Here is a 20184-nt window from a genome sequence, read left to right as displayed (position 1 = left end):
GCTTTCTAAATTAGAAGCTGCCTCCAGAGATGGTGAATCACCTCCCTAAGGGTCCTAGAACAACAGGTCAACAAGGGTCCATTAGGAATTGTAGGCAAAGCTTACTGTTTGTTAGGAGAGATGCTGAAATAGAAATACTCAGAGGATCTCCCGACTCCAAGCACCATCCACGGTGGTGGAAGGGTAACCCAATTAGGGACCAGTTCTTTCCTTTTACGGGAGCCCTGTTTGCCTCTGCACTTGGCCTGGCCTGTTGTCCTGGTGCCCATTCTTGCCTGGGTCCTCAAAGGAGTTCACTCCTTAGCTTACTCTATGAGCTCACAGCATGATAGGGCCCTGTCTTTATTCAAATGGTAACAACTGGATAGGGAGATAGAGCCAGATCAGCCACTGGGTGATGGTCCAAGTAAGGCCCTAGACCCAAACAAATCCTTTTCTATACCCTATACCTCCAAAAAAGACAAGGCTAGAGGAATCACCAAGATTCCTATTCTGCCCTACAAGTAGATCACCTTCAGCTAGAGGACAAGGCCAGGTACAGCACAGGTTAAAGTGTGTGGCTGCCAACCCAGAGGAAGATGGGACATGGCTTCCATAGAGATATACAGCCTGGGGACCTCAAGGGAGCAGGTCTCCTTGTCTTATAGGATCATTAGGAGTCAGAATCCATTCCACAGCAACCAGTTTTAGTAGATGGTTGATACTCTTGACTTGCCATGACAAATAACTGCTTGCTCGAAGATAGTTTCCCAAAGGGACTGTGTGTTGGGGACAACGCTGGAATCCCTGAGCAACACTGAGTCCATGAACTGCCCAGTTCATCATGAAAGGCTGCTCACAATCTCGGACAGATTAATATGTGAAAATGATGACTTCTTCTTGGCAAGGCCTGGTGGTCCACTCCTGGAAGGCCAGAATCTCTGTCTGTCTGTCTCCCACCAATGCCCACACTCCACTGTGAATGTGAATGGAAACTTGCAGGAGCAAAGGAGCAAGTCCGGGGAGAAAGCAAAGCCAACCACTGCAAACAAGATGTAGAGAACCAGCAAAGCAACCTGCTGCATTTGATACGAATGATGATTATCAAACGGCCTCACAAGGCCGGCACCAAGGTGGGAATGGCCTGGACTTTTCAGAGTAAATAAAGGACACCATTGTTTCCACGGGTGAGGTCAGGCGAGTGTTGAGGGGAGGGGAGCTGGTTCAGAAAGGCAGGAGTAAGCAGAGGGTAAAACCTGGGGCATCAGACAGAAACACCAACAGGGTTCCTCTCAATAGAGTCAGGGAAGCCCCTTTCCATAAAACCCCAAATGTACTGCCATCAAGCCGATGCCGACACGTAGCGACTCTATAGGGCAGAGTGGATCTGCCCAGTGAGTTTAGTCCTTCCTGGAGGGGAAAGCCTCTCTTTCTCCAGCGACACAGGTGGTGGTTTCCAACAACCGACCTTGTGGTTAGCAGTCCAATGTGTAACCCACGGACCACCAGGGTTCCGTCCTGTTCTCCCGAGGCAAGGCTATGACGGAAGGATGGAAGGAGCACCAGCGGTGTGGTGTCCAACCCCCTCCCCCCGCCCTTCCCGAAGGGCTCTAGTCCTGGCGCTCAGGGGTTGACCAGTTAGTGCCTAATTCAGACTCTTTTGTGCACATTCAGTGCAGTATCGCGGAACAGGAGCCAAAGGGGGTGTGTGCAAGCTGGGTCTGACCAGCTACCTTGCTGGGTCCTGGGTCTCCTCAGCTTCTGTCCCAGGACAGCCTCTCTCTCAGCTGCTGATCTGTGCAATGTAGGCAGCCAGAGTCTCACATCCACCTTCCAAGACCAAGTCACTCCAAGAAGCAGAGCAAGTTGAAGCCTAAAGCCTTCTGTGCAAATCACAGCCTGAAAGCCAAGAGCCCTGTGGAGAAACCGAAGGCGCCCTCGTGGTGCTGCCGGACACCCACTGGTCACCAGGTCTCTGCTTGAACCAGGTCTCAGAGCGAACGGCAGGGCTTTCTGATCTCAGAGAAATGCTGCTGAGGGCGCTCAGAGTCAGAAAAGAAAGAGCTCTCATGGTACAGAGGGTCACGCACGGGTCTGTTAACCACTAGATCCAAAGTCATTCTGGAGGTGAAAGCTGGGGTCTTCTGCTGCCCTAAAGAGGTCCAGCCCTGGAAGCTCACGGGGAGAAATGATTACTCCGCTCTATGGCATCGCGAGCAGTCGAAATCAGCTGGGTGGCCATGAGGTGAGAGGATGCTTCAGCATCAACGCAATGGCTGTGGGTATGTTGGTTTGGGAAGAAACAAAACCCGCTCATTTTCTTTTGTTACTTGGCAAGCTTCCAAGGCCCCATGTGCTCCTTGTTTTTTTATATTGAACGTCATCGAGAGGCGGAAGCAAAGCTTGAGAACCACCCAGCCCTGTGCCACCACTCTTCGCTGGCGGTCAGGTCCACCCGGCCTCATGCGGCCCCGGTGCAGTCCAGGACTGGACTCTGTGAGCCACAGTGTTTTCAATGGCTGAATCTCAGAAGTCTCCTGTCCTCCTGTCTTCCTCACCTTAGTGTGGAAACTCCACGGAAACCCATTTGGTATCACAGCAAGCAACCTCTGGGGAGAGATGCAGGGTGGGGTGTGGGTAGCTGTAGTGCCTGGGTCGGGAATCAAATCCACGTTTCCTACATGGAAGGCAGGAGTTCCACCACGGGTTCACCACTGCCTCCAGCAGATGCCCTTACCTGATTCTCATCCTTCCGAAGCCAACTCCAGAAGCAGCGAGTCATCTGGCTGATATCTTGGGGTGTCCGGCACTGTTGGTATGTGTTGAAGGCTGGACACTTCAATTGACATTTCATGACTCAGAAATCAAAGGACAGGTCCCAAACACTGGGCCACCAGGACTCCAGAGGATAGGGCCATTGCCAGGAACCTCAGAGCCCTTTCAGACTCACCGTGACACAATGCACAACAGAATGAAACACTGCCTCATCCCGCACCATCCTCATAATGATGCTGGAGACCTCGGCGGCAGCCCCTGGGTCAGTCTATCTCGTCCAAGGTCTTCCTCGTTTTCCCTGCCCCTACACTTGACCAGGCATGATGCACTGCCGGTCAAAGGGGACTGTTGATCTTGCCTTTTGTTTTACATTGCTATTTTATTTGAACGCTGGTAGTAAACAGGACGTGTGGCTCTAAGGGGGCATGGTGGGCACAGGCGACTGGCTGCAGCCTGGATGCATGGCAGCAGCGGTAACTGAAGGCCACTCGACAGTTCTTTTGACGCCATTTGGAAATGTTTCATTTGACTTACCTTTTTGTGCTCAGCAGAAATACTGGTTTGGCAGATAAAGGGCCACAGAGATAAAAGCCCTTTGAATGATCTTGAAATAAATCTCCATGGTAATCCCCACCTCCCACCACCATTAAAAAAATCAGTGATACAGTCTACTAGCAGATTATTTATTTGTGCAGATCAGAAATAAGATATTTAGACTGACCCCAATTAACACATTGAAAGACAGCCCTGAGCAACAGGGATCCAAGATGGGCCCTGAGAGCCTTTGCTGTGCCCCTAGGAGGTCAGTCCTGCCGGGCTTCAGAAGGAACTAGAAGTCTCAGGAGGAAGAGAGAAAGGCACGCGGGAGGAGATGCTGAGAGCCGTGCCTGGTGAACACAGCATTTCATCCCACAAAAGACGCCACAAACGGGGTGCTGCCCTTACCTCTGACCTCCCTAAATCAGGAATTGTTTGCAGAGGGTCCTTGTCTGAAATGGACAGGGTCGGCAGGCCGGAGGCCTGGGTTCTGACTAAAAATTAAATAAAACAAAAGCCAAACTCACGGCCATCGAGTCGACGCAGCCTCCTGTGACCTTTCAGAAGCATGTCTGTTGGCCTGTCTTTGCCTCTGGGAAGGTTTGAATCGTTAACCTTTCAGTTAGTGGTTGAGCATTTCAGTTTGGCCTCTGCTCCCCCCTCCCCCCCATCCCACCACCCTCACTCTCAGCAATCTGATGCCTACCTAGCGTTCCTCCCGCAGTCACTGAAAACCCTTTTTCTTTTTCGGTGCTTTGTGAGCCTCTACGAAGAGGCTGAGGAATGAGTAAGCAAACAGGTGACCTGCTGACCTTCCCACGAGAGGGGAATGAATACTGCCCGAACAGACCCATTTTCCTGCTGTCACTCGACCAGACTCAGGCCAGTGGCAGCGGTTTTGCCAAAGAGCATCCTGGGGAAACCGGGAGTGAAACTGATGCTCAAGGGAAGATCAAAACCAAGAGGAAGGGACCAACCAGGCTGGTGCTCCTAACGCCCAGAGAATCACAAACACAGGAAGGAAAATGAAGAATACAAAGACAGGGGGGAAACACCAACGATTCCCAGAACAGCCTCCTAGAATCCAAGAGAAGCAAATCTCATTACATTCTGAGCTCAACTCTGCGACGCTTGCCCCCATGATTGGAGGGCTTTTAACATTCTGGGCCCAAAGGAAACAACTTGATGGAGGAATAGTGGCTCACCGGAGAGGTCAACCCACCATGCTTGTACTAACCCATGTTCTGGAACGGGAAGGAAGGCTGTTGCTCGTCTCATCCCACACGCCCACAATGGAATGACTGTAAGTTCCCAGTGTTTAGAACAGAAATAGGTTTCAGAGGTCGAAAGCCATTTTTGTGTGGATTCTACTTGGGTGAGTATTTTTGTGCTTGTTTTAACATGCAGAACCTGAAACCTGGGAGGTAAAGCCCTCTTGCTGAAACCATTTAATAACAGAGGCAGAGCTAGTGCCCAGGGCTCCCATCTCCACATCCACAGCTTTCCGCTCCCCACACCTGTAGTCCGAGATGTCAAATGCTACCTGCTGCCCTGTGGTGACAAGGAGCTTGTAGGGAAGACCATTCATCACCCTCCATGCTACCTTCGCTGCAAAATTACTCGAGAGAAACCTGCCAGGAGAGCAAAATCCCCAGTCACGGTGATGAATATATAAGATGTTGCTGCGTAAAAATAAACTAAATGGCGAGGAAAAAAATAAATTAAAAGAGAGAGAGAGAGAATGCAGCCTCTTGTTGGGAAACATTGGTGTTGTGGGAGGAGGTTGGGAGTGTTGGGGGAGGAGGGAGAAGCTTGTCCTCCCAGCAAAAACACCACATACTCAGGCCCGGCACGAAGGGGTCCAAGTCTTCTGTCCAACACCACCACATGATTGACCAGAGGTGAGACTGGGTCAAATGCCGGGGGAGGAAGGGATACTTGAACCATAAGGCAGACAGATGGCTCACGGTAGGAGTAAGTGTTGGGCGGCTAACCTCAGGATCAGAGGTTCGAACTCCTTGAGACAAAGATGAGGCTAGCTGCTCCCGTAAAGATTTACCTCACAAACCCTCGACGGGGTTTCTAAGTGCTGGACCCGACCCAGTGGAAGTGGGTCTGGTGGTGGTGCAGGGTCAGAGTAAGTAGCAATGGTACAGAATCTGGAAGTCAGCCATCCAGAGTCCTTGGAGAAGCTCGCCACATGTCACCCCCAGCCCAACATCCCTTCCCCTAGCTGCCTCCTCACCTATCTGGTACGCCTAAGGGCTACAACCAGAGGGTCATGAAAAAGGGGGCCTCTCGGGACCCAATAGGGAAAATGGAAAGCCCCAGTGCCACCCCCCCCTCACTGACAGCCACCAAAAGGCTCACCCATCTTTAGCAACCTTCCTCGATCCTCAGTTCAAAGCCTGCCAGGCACTCCTACTACTTACAGAATTGAATTCAAGCCCACTGGTAAATTGGCATTCATTCCTCTCTATGTCCTGCCAACCTCCCTTTCCATGCACAGCTCCCAGGAGTCTTCATTCTACCACACTTAGTGGGCTGACCACAAAGCAGATGCCCCTTGAAGAAGTAAAGGCATGCACGGCCCACTAGACTTCCCAAGGCACCAGACACACTCCGCAGACATATGCCCCCACACACGGTGAACTCAGTCTCAGGCCAGCACATTCAAAGAAATCGCACAATAAAGGGAGCCACGGGCATGTCAGGGTTTTTTGTTTGTCTGTTTGTTTCGCAATGAATACGCAAGTGATGCTTACACTGTAAGTCAAGACCAAACTCAGTGCTATGGAGTTGCCGCCGACTCAGAGTGACCCTACAGGACGGGGAGAGCTGCCCTTGAGGGTTTCCAAGACCATGAACTCTTCCACAGCATCATGGGGAAAAAAGTTTGAAATGTTGTGCAAATTACCAAAATGGGACACAAAAGCACAAAGTGGGCGTGTGCTATTGGCTAAATGATGCCAACATACCTGCTGGACGCAGGGTTGCCACAACATCCAGTTTGAAAAAACAACCTCACACTTGGGAAGGGCACTAAAGTTAATGCTCTAAAAGAGGTGTACATACAGGTGGGTCGCCAAGGAGCCTGGTAGGAATGGCACATGTGTTGGGCTAGTAACTGCCCAAGGAACGGTTTGCAGCTACCAGTCTCTCTGTGGAACAAGATGAGGCTTTCTGCTCCTGTGAACAGTTGTAGCTTCAGAAACGTCTGTGCTAGAGGGTAGCTCTTGGTCAGAACTGGTTTTGTGGCCATGGGTGAGTGAACTGTGGTCCGCCAGAAAGGAATCCCGAGCATGGACCTGGAACAAGGCTGAACCTGCTGACCCTGAGGTGGGCATTCTTACTACTGGAGGAAACAGTTGCTCCGCATCCAGCTTTCAGAAAATTTAAAGTGCAAGCAAATGAAATCAAAGTTGTGTTTTTGGTCAAAGGTAAAGAAAAACCATAAGCAAAGGAGAGTGGAGGTGAAAAAAATAATGGAGTTTACTTCATTAGGCTTTGAAAGCTTCCTCAAATACTCCGGGAACCTTTGGAATGAACGACAATGTCCCAGAATGCAGATAATGCAAGACAGAGAAATGTTAAAAAATAAAGTCACCGTGATGCTGCCGACTTAATGGGAGCTCACAGCAGCCAAGTTTTTGACCCACTGACGGAATTACATGTGAAGTGTAACCTGTGGTACAGCACAGCTTGACACTCCTAGAGCCCACCTGCAAAACAGTACCTGTGGAAGGGGAATAACCTCTCCCCTGTTAGAGGAGCCAGGCATCCTTAAGCCAGTGAGGTAATATTTTCAGAGTGTGTCCTCCTGAACTCCTGTCACTCCAGTAGCCACTTTCCCTGGCCATTTTGGAGGTTTGTTCCTGGATTTGAAAATGGTAATAAAGTTCGTGAGGATGCTAGGCATGTACTTCGTTCAGTAGGCTATGCAGAGGCAGGGTTAATCAACACAGGAAGTAAGTAGCCTGTGACACAGGAAGACTGCTATCACTATCTTAGGATGCTTTCTTTTATGAAAAAGAATATCATTTGAGATCCACTATAAATTGTCTTTGCCTGAGGCTATCAGGCAATGACTTGGATAACATTATTTGGTCTGCTAAACACACACACACACACACACACACACACACACACACACACACAGAAGACATGACACCCAATTTCTCTCAGCCACTAATTTTGCAGTTGAATCACTGAAGACAAAACAAAACAAATCCTTATTATCCTGAAACTCTTGTCTGCCCTTCGGTCAAGGGTCAGCAAGCATTTTTAATAAGGGCCAGAGAGCAAAGAGTTTAGGGTCTGTAAGCCACACGCGATCTGTCACAGCCACTCAAGTCTGTCCCCCCAGCTCACAGGCAGGCCTGGACAAAGTGCAAATGAACTGTGGTGGCTGTGTTCCGATAAACCTTTCTTTATGAAGGCCAAAAGTTATGCTTTGGGGAAAAAAATAAATTTAACATTCATGGGGGAAAAAACTCCATTATCTTTTGATTCCTGTTTTCCATGAACTTTTTGAAGGCTTCTTCCCCTTCTACATGATGGACCTTGCATTAAAATGCTTTCTGGGAAGGGATTATGTTTTGTTTTGTTTCCTAACCTTTTAAAACTTGAAAATCATTCTTAGCTCACTGACTCCTCTCATATGCCCCGGTTCCCGGGGCCACTCAACGTACATATATTCTGTGAGGGGCTCACTTCTAAAGAAGACCCAAGAGATAATGAGTTCAGGTTTAGACCTTGATCTGCTCATTATAAAAACCGTCTCTACTCTTTTTTCCCCGTCTCTCCCAAGTTACTGATCAATAAGGACATTCCCCAGCTTCACGCCACTGAGCCTTTCAAGACGGCGACCCTTCGGCCTCAGCTTCACTGCTTACTTAGCCCCGTGTTTTCAAAACAGGAGGACATGGAGAGCAGGGAGGGCGGCATTCGAATCTATTAGGGATCAGACAGTGTTCTCGGCACCCATCAAGTGATGAATTCTCACTGTCAGGATGTCTTTTCTGAAAAGCAACACTCGGCACAGAAATGAAGAAGTACAATCTGAAATGAGATCCTAAGAATTAAAAGCGCGCGGGGGTGGGGGGTGGGGGGGTGTTGAGTAGAGTACTCTCATCCTCGCTTCAACCCAGGCCAACAGCTTCCACTGGATTTCAGTCCTTCTCTTTCCTGGTGATGCCGTGGGTTCAGCACCGGGCTGCTAACCAGGAAGTCAGTGGTTCAATTCCCCCACCAATCCAGATGAGTGGGGGCGGGGCGGGGAATGAGTCTGCCACCCAGTACAGATTTGCAGTCTTGAAAATACTAAGGAGCAGAGGGTTCCGGTCGGACCCTTGAGTCAGAATTGACTCAGTGGTGATGGGAGCTTCCCTTCCTGCCTGTTCCAAACGATGAGGGAGAGAAATGCTCACTTGGAAAGTCACGAACACAGACAAGTGATTTCATCCTTTTTTCTTATAAAGGTACAGAGAACATACAGCTCTTTGGGTCAGAATGACCAGCCCGAGAGTTGTAGATGTGAGACTAAAGCTCCGTTACACATCTCAACTCTGAAATCACCCCTCATGTCACAAAATCCAATTTTTTATTCCGGGGCGCTCCAATGTGTGGAAGACTGTATTTAGGGGCATTTTTGTGACTTTATGTAAAGTGAGACCTGACCAGAAGGTCATCTTGTCCTTTTTCTAGGGCAAGAAATGTTGATTTGTACACGCTACACAGCTGGCTGCTGCTCAGATCCTGAAAGTGGGTATGGGGTGGAGGAAAAGTAGTTCTTCCCACAGTTTGTTTCTTATTTGTTTGTTTGTTTTTCGGGCTCCCTACACTTAACATATACTTTGGACATGTGGTCAGGAGAGACCAAGCCCTGGAAAAGGCCATCACGCTTGGTAAAGTAGAAGGGCGGCCAAATGGGAAGACCCTCAATGAGATGGATGGACACAGTGGCTGCACCGATGGGCTCAAACCTAACAATTGTGAGGATGGTGCAGGACCAGGGAGTGTTTCCTTCTTCTACACACAGGGTCCCTGTGAATTGGAACTGGCCTGGCAGCCCCTAACACCACCAATAGCAGCACCCACACAGAAATCTAACAAACACGGAGCAGCTGAGCATCTAGCAGCCTGGATCAAGAGAACTTTGATTTTATGGGCAGATAACCCAGAAATCACCACAAAATTATAATGGGGGAAGTGAGGAAACACCACTCCTCTACTCTGACAAATCAGCCAACTGCTAAGGGTCCCTCTGTGTATTAAAAGGTTAAAAGGAAGGTGCTGAGGGCAGCTCCACACAAGCCAGAGGAGTGCCCCCTTAGAAAATTTCTTCGAGCTCAAGGTTTTGGATCTTAAAGGCAACCAATGAGCCAAATCGCCCAGCCTAAGAAAGGATGGCAGCCCTGTACTGAAGAAATAAATGGTTTTCAAAACTACTGATCACACATAAGCTGTAGACTATAAAGGACAGAAGACCAACCATCTTGCCCTTTTTAGCTAATGCACTGCATCTAGATCCCAAACAAATGGACACATGTGAGTGAGAAAGATGGATGGCGATTTGAATTAACAGCCACTACTTAGAACCCTGAAACTGTCCAAAAGCAGCTTCTTTTCAGAGGCATCCTTAATCCCCAGAGACACCTGAGGAGGCACGCCTCTCAGACTCGCCATCTGCCTTGACAACTGAGTGCCCCACTCCATCCAGGGGCAAAAGTCACTGTCACACCCCAAGGATAAAAGATCGCATGAAAACTACACTCATTCCTTCCCAACCGATTGATAAGACTGGTCACCCAGACAGCTACCTTCTGCATGTTTGATTTGGAGAAAGAAAATGACAACCAATCAGGTTCATCCAATATCCAACCTTGAAAGTCTACGATGTGTTAGCTAAAGATTCGGACCAAGGACCCGCCCCTTCTGTCTCTCCAGTTGTATCCTAGCACTCACCAATGGCTCTCAGAATAATGACTTTTCAACTCTCCTAGAGCTTTGATTACGATGAACACGGGCTTACTTAGGCAAGTGAGTGACTCACCTCTTTCAGAATGATTTGCAATAGTAATGACTGGAGCCAAAAGGAACTTCTAACAATTTTTGACTGCTCTGACTGAGCAAAATATTCCAACATCCCACTCTTGACTAATAACAGAGGCAAATATTAAATCAAACAAGCTCAAAAGGTTCTTAATGGCTTGGCCAGGGCTTGCCCAGCCACGGGCCACTCTATAATAAGTAGGAATGTATTGTCGTTCTCGTAGCTGTTATATTCCCATGGCTGGAAGGGGTGATGATATCGTGGACATTCTATCAAGGTGAGATCTGGGGGTCCTGAAAGTACAGGCCCTACATATTCCATCGGGGAGACTGGAAATTCAGAAGTAAATAGGCGATAAGCAAACAAACACAGTGGGGTGTAACACGGCAGAAACCAGCATGGTGCCTGTGAGACAGGGCGCCCTACCTTCTTTTTGGAGTGACTTCTTTCCTCCTCCTTTGTAGCTTTGTTATTTTTCCCAGTCCGGGACAGCTTCGGCTCTCCAGACTGCTTGATGGTGATCTTGATCTCAGGTGGGCAGATATAGTTCTCCAGGTTCTTTGGGGGTTTCTTGGCCCGCTTTGTGGTCTGAATCTTCAGCTTCAGACTCCCCTCACTGAAGTTCGCTTCCTTGATAGAAAACTCCTGTTCCTCCAGGCCATCTCCTGCCACCCACTTCTCACTGTCCGCATTGGAGTTGGAATCCACATCATGCCCCGAGCCCAGTTCGTCCTCCTCCTCTGGCTCCATGCGTTCTCCACCCACCGGGATCCCTTTCCCAGGTCCTGGAGCAGAAAGCAGAGGTTCCCCTGCACAGCTGGGGGCTGCCAGGGGCTTAGCTGAGGACGCTGGCAGGAATTCCGACTCGCCCCCTCTTTGCCGGGAGCTGCTTAAGATTTCTCTGGTCTCCATGACAATCCCACAGTCATAGGAGCGCTCAGGAGGGTGGAGGCGCAAAGGGACAAGGAGAAGGTGAGAAGCTCACACACCCAAAATCCCGAGAGAAGAAAGTTGTCCGGCTGGTAGGTTCAGAGTCCCAGGGATGGAGACACGGCGAGGTGCTCAGCAGGAGTCAGATCTGTAACTAGAAGCAGGGAGATCATTAGGCAAGGCAGCAAGGACAAGGACCCTCAATTCAAGCAGCTCAATATAGGTTCCCAAAGGCCCTTCCCATCTATCCACGCATCCGTCAAACTAACAGAAAGGAACCCAACCGGCATGTGCACACCTCCAGATTAGAGGATACACAAGCAAAGGAATGCACACCCACACAAATTCATACCCCCATACCCGCTCCCCACCACCCGTTTCATACTGGATTGTTTTCTAAGTCTTGCTTGATTTGGAGCTCATTTATATAGTGAGTAGGGCTGTGGGCCCAAGTATAAGAAGCAAATTCAAGCGTGATGGTTACCTGAATATATGGGAAGGCAGTCAGTGGAAGGAATGGGGAGCTGACGGCAATGATGGTCATACAACCTCGCTCAATGAGATTGAACAATAGAATTGAATGTGAAAGGATATATTGGATTGGATTGTGTGAGACACATTAATAAAACTATTGCATATTCAAAATATGGGGTGGAGGGCAAGTTCTCCAGACCTGTTACGAGCTAGTGGTTTCTTTGGCTGAAGCCACAACTGGGTGAGCGCCCATCAGCACCAACCGCGGCAAAGGGAAAGCTGAAGTGTTGATGCTCAGGTCTATGGGAACGGTCACACATGGGCTTCTTGAAACCCTTTCCTCTCGAAAGTGAAGCACAGCTTGCAAAGTGGATCACAGGCCCCAGAGCTGCCCGGACCCCGCTCTCTGTCCCTGTGGAGGAAGGACATTTAGCTGGTCTCTCCACCTTCCCTTATCATGGTTTACTGTGAATGATTTCAAGTATACAATAGTCTTCCACTCATGCTAAGTGCAAAGCTTAAAACGGGAGTGGGTGGGGCACCAAGAGAGCTTCATGGGAAGTCGGGCACTTAACATTACACTGGGATGAATGCAAAACAAATTCTGAAAATGTTTCCGCTGACACCAAACACACTGAGCTGTTATAAAATATTTAGATAAAAATAGCCACTCTCGTTGGTCTCCATGCCTCGTCTCGTTCCTAAGTGTCTATGTAATAAGACAAAAGAGAGTGAGAGAGAGAGAGAGAGAGAGAGAGCAGATGGGCATTTTACAGGCCTGAGTCCCTGCGTGATACAAACAGCTCAGGTTCATGCACTGCGTTGTGTGGCGTTCAAGTTCACCAGAAGGCAGCTCTGAAGAAAGACCTGCCAATCTGCTTCCAGTAAACCCCGCTGTTGAAAACCCCACAGGGCAGACTTCTACTGGAACACCTATGCTGCTGCCACGAGTCAGAATCAGCTCGATGGCCACAGGGTTGGGGAGTGTCTGGAGTCAACCCCAGGGTCTTCACCTGCCTTGCTGACTCAATCCGACTCTCTCTGGACCATGTCAAGATCAGTTTGATTCACCCCATATCAGACAATTCCCATTTCATACTCCTAATTTTCAACCCCCCCAGAAAGAAACCCAAATATGTATTTGCAAGAGAAAAAGATAGAAGCTGGGGTTGCCCCAAACCTAAAGACTTCATCTTCTCCACCCTCTTCCTGTAGGATAGATCATATTTCAGCCTTCTTAACAACCTAAATTTCTACGTCTGAGCCCTTCATTCCAAAGAAGTGGCAGGCCATTGTAGCTACCAGAGAATCCCAACAAGGCCTGAAGGGTCACGTTCAAAACAGCCAGGAGCTGAAAAAGTACCATTGGGGGTGGGGGGTATTTTCTCTCCCTGGCCTGCGCACATTTGCAATGGATGCCCACTGTGGAAGCTCACCGCCAGGACAGCCTGACTCATGAACCCCACTCCCCAGAGACCCCCGGGAATGCACTCAGCTCCTGGAAGCTGCTCTGCGCTGCAGAAACACACACACCAACTTCCACTGAGAGGACAGTCGGTGACTGCAACCACTCAGGAACAGAAGAGGCTGCCCTGGCAAGGAAGGGAGGATCTTTACTGACGCTGTCAAGCACACACTGAGCAGCAGCCACCTGTGATCTATGCAACAAAAGGGACAGGGTCCCTCTCTTGGGAAGAGGACAGGGCAGCCAGACTAGAGGACATTAAATGTTTCCTTCATTTGGAAGATTCCTTGTGTCATCGAGACTGGTTTGCCCACCTGCCCACAACCTTATGTGATTTTTAAGAATTCATATTCAAGTCCACCCTCATTGAGGCCCACCAAGCTGCCGCAATCTAGCACCAAAAGAGCAGTCGGGGACATCACAATGCCCTGGAACTGGCTTGTGATTATTAAGTAGCAAAGACCCAGTAAGACCTTCTCAGCATGTACCTCCCCAAACCCTCTGCCATCGATTCAATTCTGATTCACGGAAATCTTAAATAGGATTTCCAAGGCTGTAAGTCTTTACAGGAGCAGACAGCCTCCTCTTTTCCCTGACTAGCAGCTTTGAACCACTAACCTCGCCCTGAGCAGCTTAGCCCCTAACCTCCGAGTGGCATGCACTGTGAGCCATCCTCTATCATCACAATAGCGTGTGGTGGTTTACTTCATCTGAGAAGAATCACCAAAGTTCCCGGTTATATCCCTGATGCCTACTTATAATGTTTTCTTGGATTGGGGTAAAATAGGAGATACACTCCCCACAAAAAGTTTAGCAAAGTTGAATGTAGCAGGATTGCATGATGAATATATTCATAACAATGACCAAAATCATGGGACTGGCTCCTTGGTTTGGAAATTTAGGGTTAAGACGTTTCATGGAGCATCCCAGTAAATTGGCCTAACCACCATGTGTAGTACTTCTAGTCTACCTTTTAGTTCATTGGCAGATGCTAGGGGTCTTAAAGGCCTACAAATGACCACTCACAGCATGACAATTGGTCTCCACTCACCTGCAGGAGCAGCAGAATCATGAATAGGAGGGACAAAAATGCAATGTCCCACTGTCTCCATGAATAACTGGCTCCTTTATCATGAGACTAGGAGAACTGGAATGTGCCCAGTGACATTTCTGAATATTTTGAGCAAAGGCGTCATCGAGGAATCTGTGACTAAAAGGATCAAATGCAGGGCAGAGTTTCTCTTTTTCACGTACTCTAGACTTTCTGAAGCCAGGGAATTAGGATGAAACCCTCAAACTACTGTCCTGAGATAATCTATAAACCTTTCATCCAAAAGATCGCTGTCAGGGTCCTTAAAGCCAAACAAGTGTTTAGTCTGAATATTCAAGAAGGTCTGCAGTGAGCATTTTGTTCCTGTAAGAGCAATCCACACTAGATCAAAGGGATGAGACCAACTCAAGCTAAGTCCACTTGGAACTGGAGTAAGCCCAGGTGTATTGCAGGCTCGGTGTTGTGAAACGGAGACGGAGCCGGCACCTTAAATGAATGGACAGTGGTAGGAGGTGGATGCATTATTAGTATCGTCAACACATCTCCCATACTAAGAAGGTACATTTCAGAGCCTCTGACGTCTAACTGCAGATATCATCAATTAATTCGGTTCTAAAACTATAAACTAAAATAGTAAGACATCCACACAAAAATGACAACTCAATCACATTTTTTTCAATTCTCTTCGAGTGAAAAACCAAAGATGAAAAGCCAATCTCTTTGCTCAAGCAAGTTACACTCCTGGAGAAAGTGACAGAATAACTCTCACAGAGAAGGGGGTTTCTATGCACGAATACCAAGGATCGGCTGAAACGAATCCACTGTGGGTGACCCTGCTGAGACGTGAAAGACAGTGGCAGAGTTTCTAGAACCACAACACATCAGCCACCATGGTCCAACAAACTGACAGGTAGGTGATGGAGGTGACAGACAGGTTTCCACCAGAGCTCCCAGACTAAAACAAGACTAATCAGAAAGGACTGACTATTCGTTCCCAAAATTCACCAATGATAACCCATGGATCACCACAAAATACAGTCTGGTGCAGGGCTGGCAGATGAAGCCCCTGGTTGAAAAGTCCCCCAAATATACAGAATGTGCTCAAGGCTGCTGACAATTGTGAAGGTGCCACAGGTTTGGGCCACATTTTGTTCTGTGGCCCATGGGGTTGGGTGGGTCACCATGAGTCCACTTATAATGTTTTCTTAATTAACAACAATGATAAAAGGCAGAGACAAAAGAAGAAGAGAAATCGTTTTGTGCTTGAGCGGTATGTATGTCGATAAGAAACTAACGATGAGGCTTCAAAGAGAGCACAGGATATGGGTCTGGCCGTGAGGAGTCGGAAGACGTGGAGTGGAAGAAGACAAGCCCAAGACGAAGTGTGGCTCGAGGGTGTGTGCAGGGTTTGTTGAGTAAAGAGGAGCTACTTGGATGAGGGTGTGTGGTATACAGTGAGGACGGGTGAGAGCTACTTGGATGAGGGTGTGTGGTATACAGTGAGGACGGGTGAGAGCTACTTGGATGAGGGTGTGTGGTATACAGTGAGGACAGGTGAGAGCTATAGTGAGACACGCAATATAACAGCCTGGTCATGGGAGGTCCTTGAGTATCATGCTAATATGGTTGGACTTCCAGGTGATGAAATCCCAACGAAAGGATGTCAGCAGAGGCAGACCACTATCGGGAGATAAGCCTGGCATGGGGTGTGAGGCACACGTGAAAGGAACCTGATATCAAAGGCAGGGATCTATGAAGAAGCCTTGGCTGGTATTCAATTCTTGTGGCAGGAAGGCCCATACTAGGGAAGGGTGAGTATGACGTGACAGATGTTATAGATAAAATGATACGGTTTTAAAAAATCTTCAGGCACGCAGCCTCTCCCTAGTGGCTCTATCTGAAGAATCAAGTGTTAGGGCTCATTAATGGCCAATTTGCATTCTTGACTCAAATCAAACCAGTTTCCATAGAGGCACTTCCCATGCAGAATTATTTCTGTCTGGGTATCTTTGGACAATCTTTTCCTTATGCCCCCCTCCGCTGACCCAAGCAATGCCTGGCATACGTTCAGCAGTCTCCAAATGTTTGTTACATGAAGCAATCAATGAACAAACAGCTATGCCCCAGTCTTGCCTTCACCATGGCAACATTTTGAGAACTCTGGACCACCCAGCACTCTCTCTCTGATATGATTTGTATTGTACTCAGCTGGGTATTTTGCTACTACATACGAGTCCTTAGTTGTTTGGAACACACAAACATCATTTTCCAAACTCAATTACAATTTAGTCTTGGGCAGGGACAGACTGAAGTTGTATAACTCCTACATTCCCTGCAGCACCTAGTGCCTAGTTGGGCACTTGGAAGATTGTAAGAAGTTCTTTCTGAGTGAAAGTGAATTCACCCGCTGTCAACTACTCAGAGTCGCCTGGTTCAAACTATTCTGATGACAGCTGCACCCGCTGAGGCATCCTCAGCTGAAAGCATTGCCTGTACCGCGGGGGAGAATCCAGACCCCCATGCTCACTTGCAAGCCTCACATTTGAAAGCAGCTCCCTGCCAGCAAGTCAAGTCTGCCTCATAGCGGCCCTGCAGGACCGACTAGAACTGCCCCTCTGGGTTTCCCAGACTATCTGTTTACGGGAGTAGAAAGCCTCATCGGTCTCCTGCGGAGAGCGGCTGGTGTTTTCAAACTGCTGACCCTACGGTTCGCAGGCCAGTATGTAACCCACGACACCCCCAAGGCTCTCCGAGCTTCACCTTAGGGAGGAAAGAAAAAAAAAGAGAGACAGAAAAAGAAAAAGGAGCTTTCAAAATCAAAGAGTAAAGAAACCTAACCTGTCTGTTTGCTCTACCAGCACCCAAACGGCTGCCCTCCGTTGGCCTTCTCCTCAGCACCTCCCTGCCACTCCACATCTACGGTACAGCGAGGGTCTCCCCGAGATGGACCCTCAGACAACACCCTGCCTGAGCACGTGGCCCCAGACACACACACACACACACACACACAGGTACTCATGCGCACGCGTGCACGGTCGCAGTGGGGAGCCAACACAAGGTGAAAACGTTTTGCCCTGTCACATTCCAGCCGTCAGACACTCCTCCAGAGGGGACGGCACACAATGGACACTGTGTACTTGGCGCAGGCCTGCAGGCCAACGCTAGTTAACCCTTGTGGTGCTGGCTGCAGGACGCAAGGTGGAGGTTAGAGCATAAAACTTGCTTAAGAATGAGCTATCAAGAAGTCCCCCAGACCAATAGGCTCAGGAAGAAGGGGGTGGGGGGCAGTGATGTGGCTGGAAATAGCTGTTCTGAAGTCTGTTCTGTCCTCCTGACTCTGCTGGTTATACGCATGGAGGCGCTAGGCAAGCCGTACTGCATGCTTCATTCCATACTTCTCTCATCAAGGAATGGTGGGACTGGGGTCTCTTCCATAGGAAACCCTTTAAAATGTGACCCTGTGCGGCCATAGACCCTAGGGGCCACTCCACAGTGAGTCCTTGGGGCCTGCCGGATTATGTCTCAGTCGTCACTGAAGACGACTGGGCTAGAAGTACCTCCCAGCTGAAATGGGCCCCAAAGAAGACACGGTGGAGTCAGGTTTCCTAACAGAAAACGCACAGTCTCCATCTCACTCACTGCAATCGAGTTGATTCTGACTCACAGAGACCCTGTAGGGCAGAGTAGAACTGTGGGTTTCCACGACTGTAACTTTTTAAGGGAGCAGAAAGTCTCACCTTTCTCGCACCAAGCAGGTGGTGGTTTTGAACTGCTGACTTTGCAGTTAGCAGCCCAACATATAACCATGACGCTCCCTTGATGCTCCCCTGAGTCTTGAAACTCAGTCTAAAAGATGGGTGCTCTTCAGTTGCCTGCATGTTAATATGGGAATGCCAATTCCCTGATTCTTTTCTCTCTCCTTAGGCTAAAAGTTTCACAAACCAGCAACACCAGCACCATGGGTAAGTTTGTTGAAAGTACAAATTCTCAAGCCCCACACCAGACTTATGTACTCAGGGCTCTCGGGTGGGCAGAGGGGGTAGAGCACTCTAGGTTTTAACAAGCCCTCCAGTTGGTCTGAATGAGGCTGGAGTCTGAGATTCTGAGCCTGCAGCTCCACAAAAACTCTTCCCCCTACCAAGTCCTTTCACCAGCACCACAACCCCCACTGCTATGAAGTCACCCCAACGCCTGCAGCCCCAAGTGTGTCAGACAAGAACTCTGCTCCATGGGGCTTTCAATGGCTAAATTTTCAGAAGATGCACCTTTCTTCTGAGATAGCTTTTGTGACCTTGAACCACCAGTCTTTTGGATAGCAACTGTGGTAGTTATATAATCCATTGTCAATTTGGGAGGATTAAGAGTGAAGGGGTGGAGTTTAGCCTGTCAATCAGGTCTCAGCTTGATGCCCTCCTTTGGAGGCACTAAGGAGATAATTAGCTAGCTGGAGGCAGGAAGCAAACTCATTCTCTGGGAGACATTGCAGCTGACAAGACACATGGAGCCACACTAGTGCCCTGCCAGCATTGAGATGCTTACAACGCCACTGGATCCACAAGACTTCCCAACCACTGGCCTGCGATCGGCATTATTGCTTGTGTTGCGTGAGTATGAAGAAGACTTTATAGACTGGTTTCCGACATATGGGCTAAAGTCGAACTTATGGACTTGATCTGAACTGGGCTGGGATGTTTTCTCAATATTCAACTGCTCTTGTATATAAAACTCTTTCTTATAAACATATGAATGTCTATGAAGTTGTTTCTCTAGTCAACCTGGTCTAGCACAGCAACCAAGCAAGTTAACTATCTAGCACCATTCAAGGACTCTACTTTCATCACCCAGGCCGAAATCCTGTTGCCTTTATTCAATCAACTCTGAGTCACAATAATGCTATAAGGCAGAGCGGAGCTCTCCCACGGGGTGTCTGAGGCCACAGCTTTGTCCCATGAAGCAGGTGATAGCTTCAAACCCTTACTTAGAAGCCAAGTGCTTAACCACGGCACGGCCAGGGCCCTTCTTTCATGGACAAATCCATTGCTGTCAAGTTCATTCGGACTCACCGGGGGCCTACAAGGCTTCGAAGGCCGTCACTCTGTACAGACGCAGACAGCCACATCTTCCCCCTGCAGAGTGGCCAATGGCTTTGAACCACTGACTCTTGGGTGACCACTGTAACCCCTACACCACAAGGACTCCTACAATCATCATTTTATTCGGACATTCATTCTGTATTTAGTGATGTTAGAAGGTATTTTCCTTATGGTAGCACATTGAATCCCTTGAGAATAGGCATCGAAGGCATTTTATTCCATGTAGCCCCAATGCTTCGCACAAAAAACAACAAATACTCAAGCCATGTTGACGGACTGAAATAATACATGAATGATCCCAGTATCATCCATGTTTTCTACCTGCTTTGTTCCCAGGGCACCAATGCCACAGAGAGCATCAAAACCCTGGCCCTAGCTTCTGAGACACACAGTGTAACACACCTGACAGGCCCCTTAACATGTTCATCAAGAATCAAAAGGTGGGGGCTCTTGACCTAATTCTGCCACTGAGGAACCCTTGTAAGTTCTCTGCCTCAGTTTCCCATCAACAAAATGGAAAATTATACTTTCCTGATCTCCTTCATGAAGTTCTGATTTTTAATTATGGAAGCTTAGGTTTTAGAAAGAACCTCATGCTCACTGGAGTCACTGGGTGTTGGAAGTGGTAAATATGCCCAACCAAAAGCCCAGAAAGTGCAGGTTTATGTCTACCCAAAGGAGCCTCGACAGAAAGTCCTGGTGAACTACTGCCAAAATATCAGCTACTGAAACGCTTTAGAAAATACAGGGGGTCAAGACAATCTTAGTGAGCAGAGTCCTGCTCTGGCACACAGCGGATCGCCGTAAGCTGGAATGGACTCAGTAG

At 48.6% G+C, this 20184-nt stretch overlaps 1 protein-coding gene across 1 annotated transcript in view; it reads right to left on the bottom strand.

The window, feature by feature from the left end:
* SETBP1 (SET binding protein 1) overlaps positions 1–20184 on the bottom strand; it is a 413338-nt gene that overhangs the window by 375948 nt on the left and 17206 nt on the right. The window contains exon 2 of the mRNA XM_004702964.2: positions 10772–11429. Coding sequence (XP_004703021.1) covers positions 10772–11257 — 486 coding nt within the window. The 5' untranslated portion in view covers positions 11258–11429. The remainder of the gene's footprint in view (positions 1–10771; positions 11430–20184) is intronic.

Source organism: Echinops telfairi, unplaced genomic scaffold (genome assembly GCF_000313985.2).
Source record: "Echinops telfairi isolate 266 unplaced genomic scaffold, ASM31398v2 ScPeMD7_7400;HRSCAF=8409, whole genome shotgun sequence".
NCBI classification, from domain to species: Eukaryota; Metazoa; Chordata; class Mammalia; order Afrosoricida; family Tenrecidae; genus Echinops; species Echinops telfairi.
The sequence above is the reverse complement of the archived record's forward strand: the minus strand, read 5'-3'. Positions and strand labels throughout refer to the sequence as shown.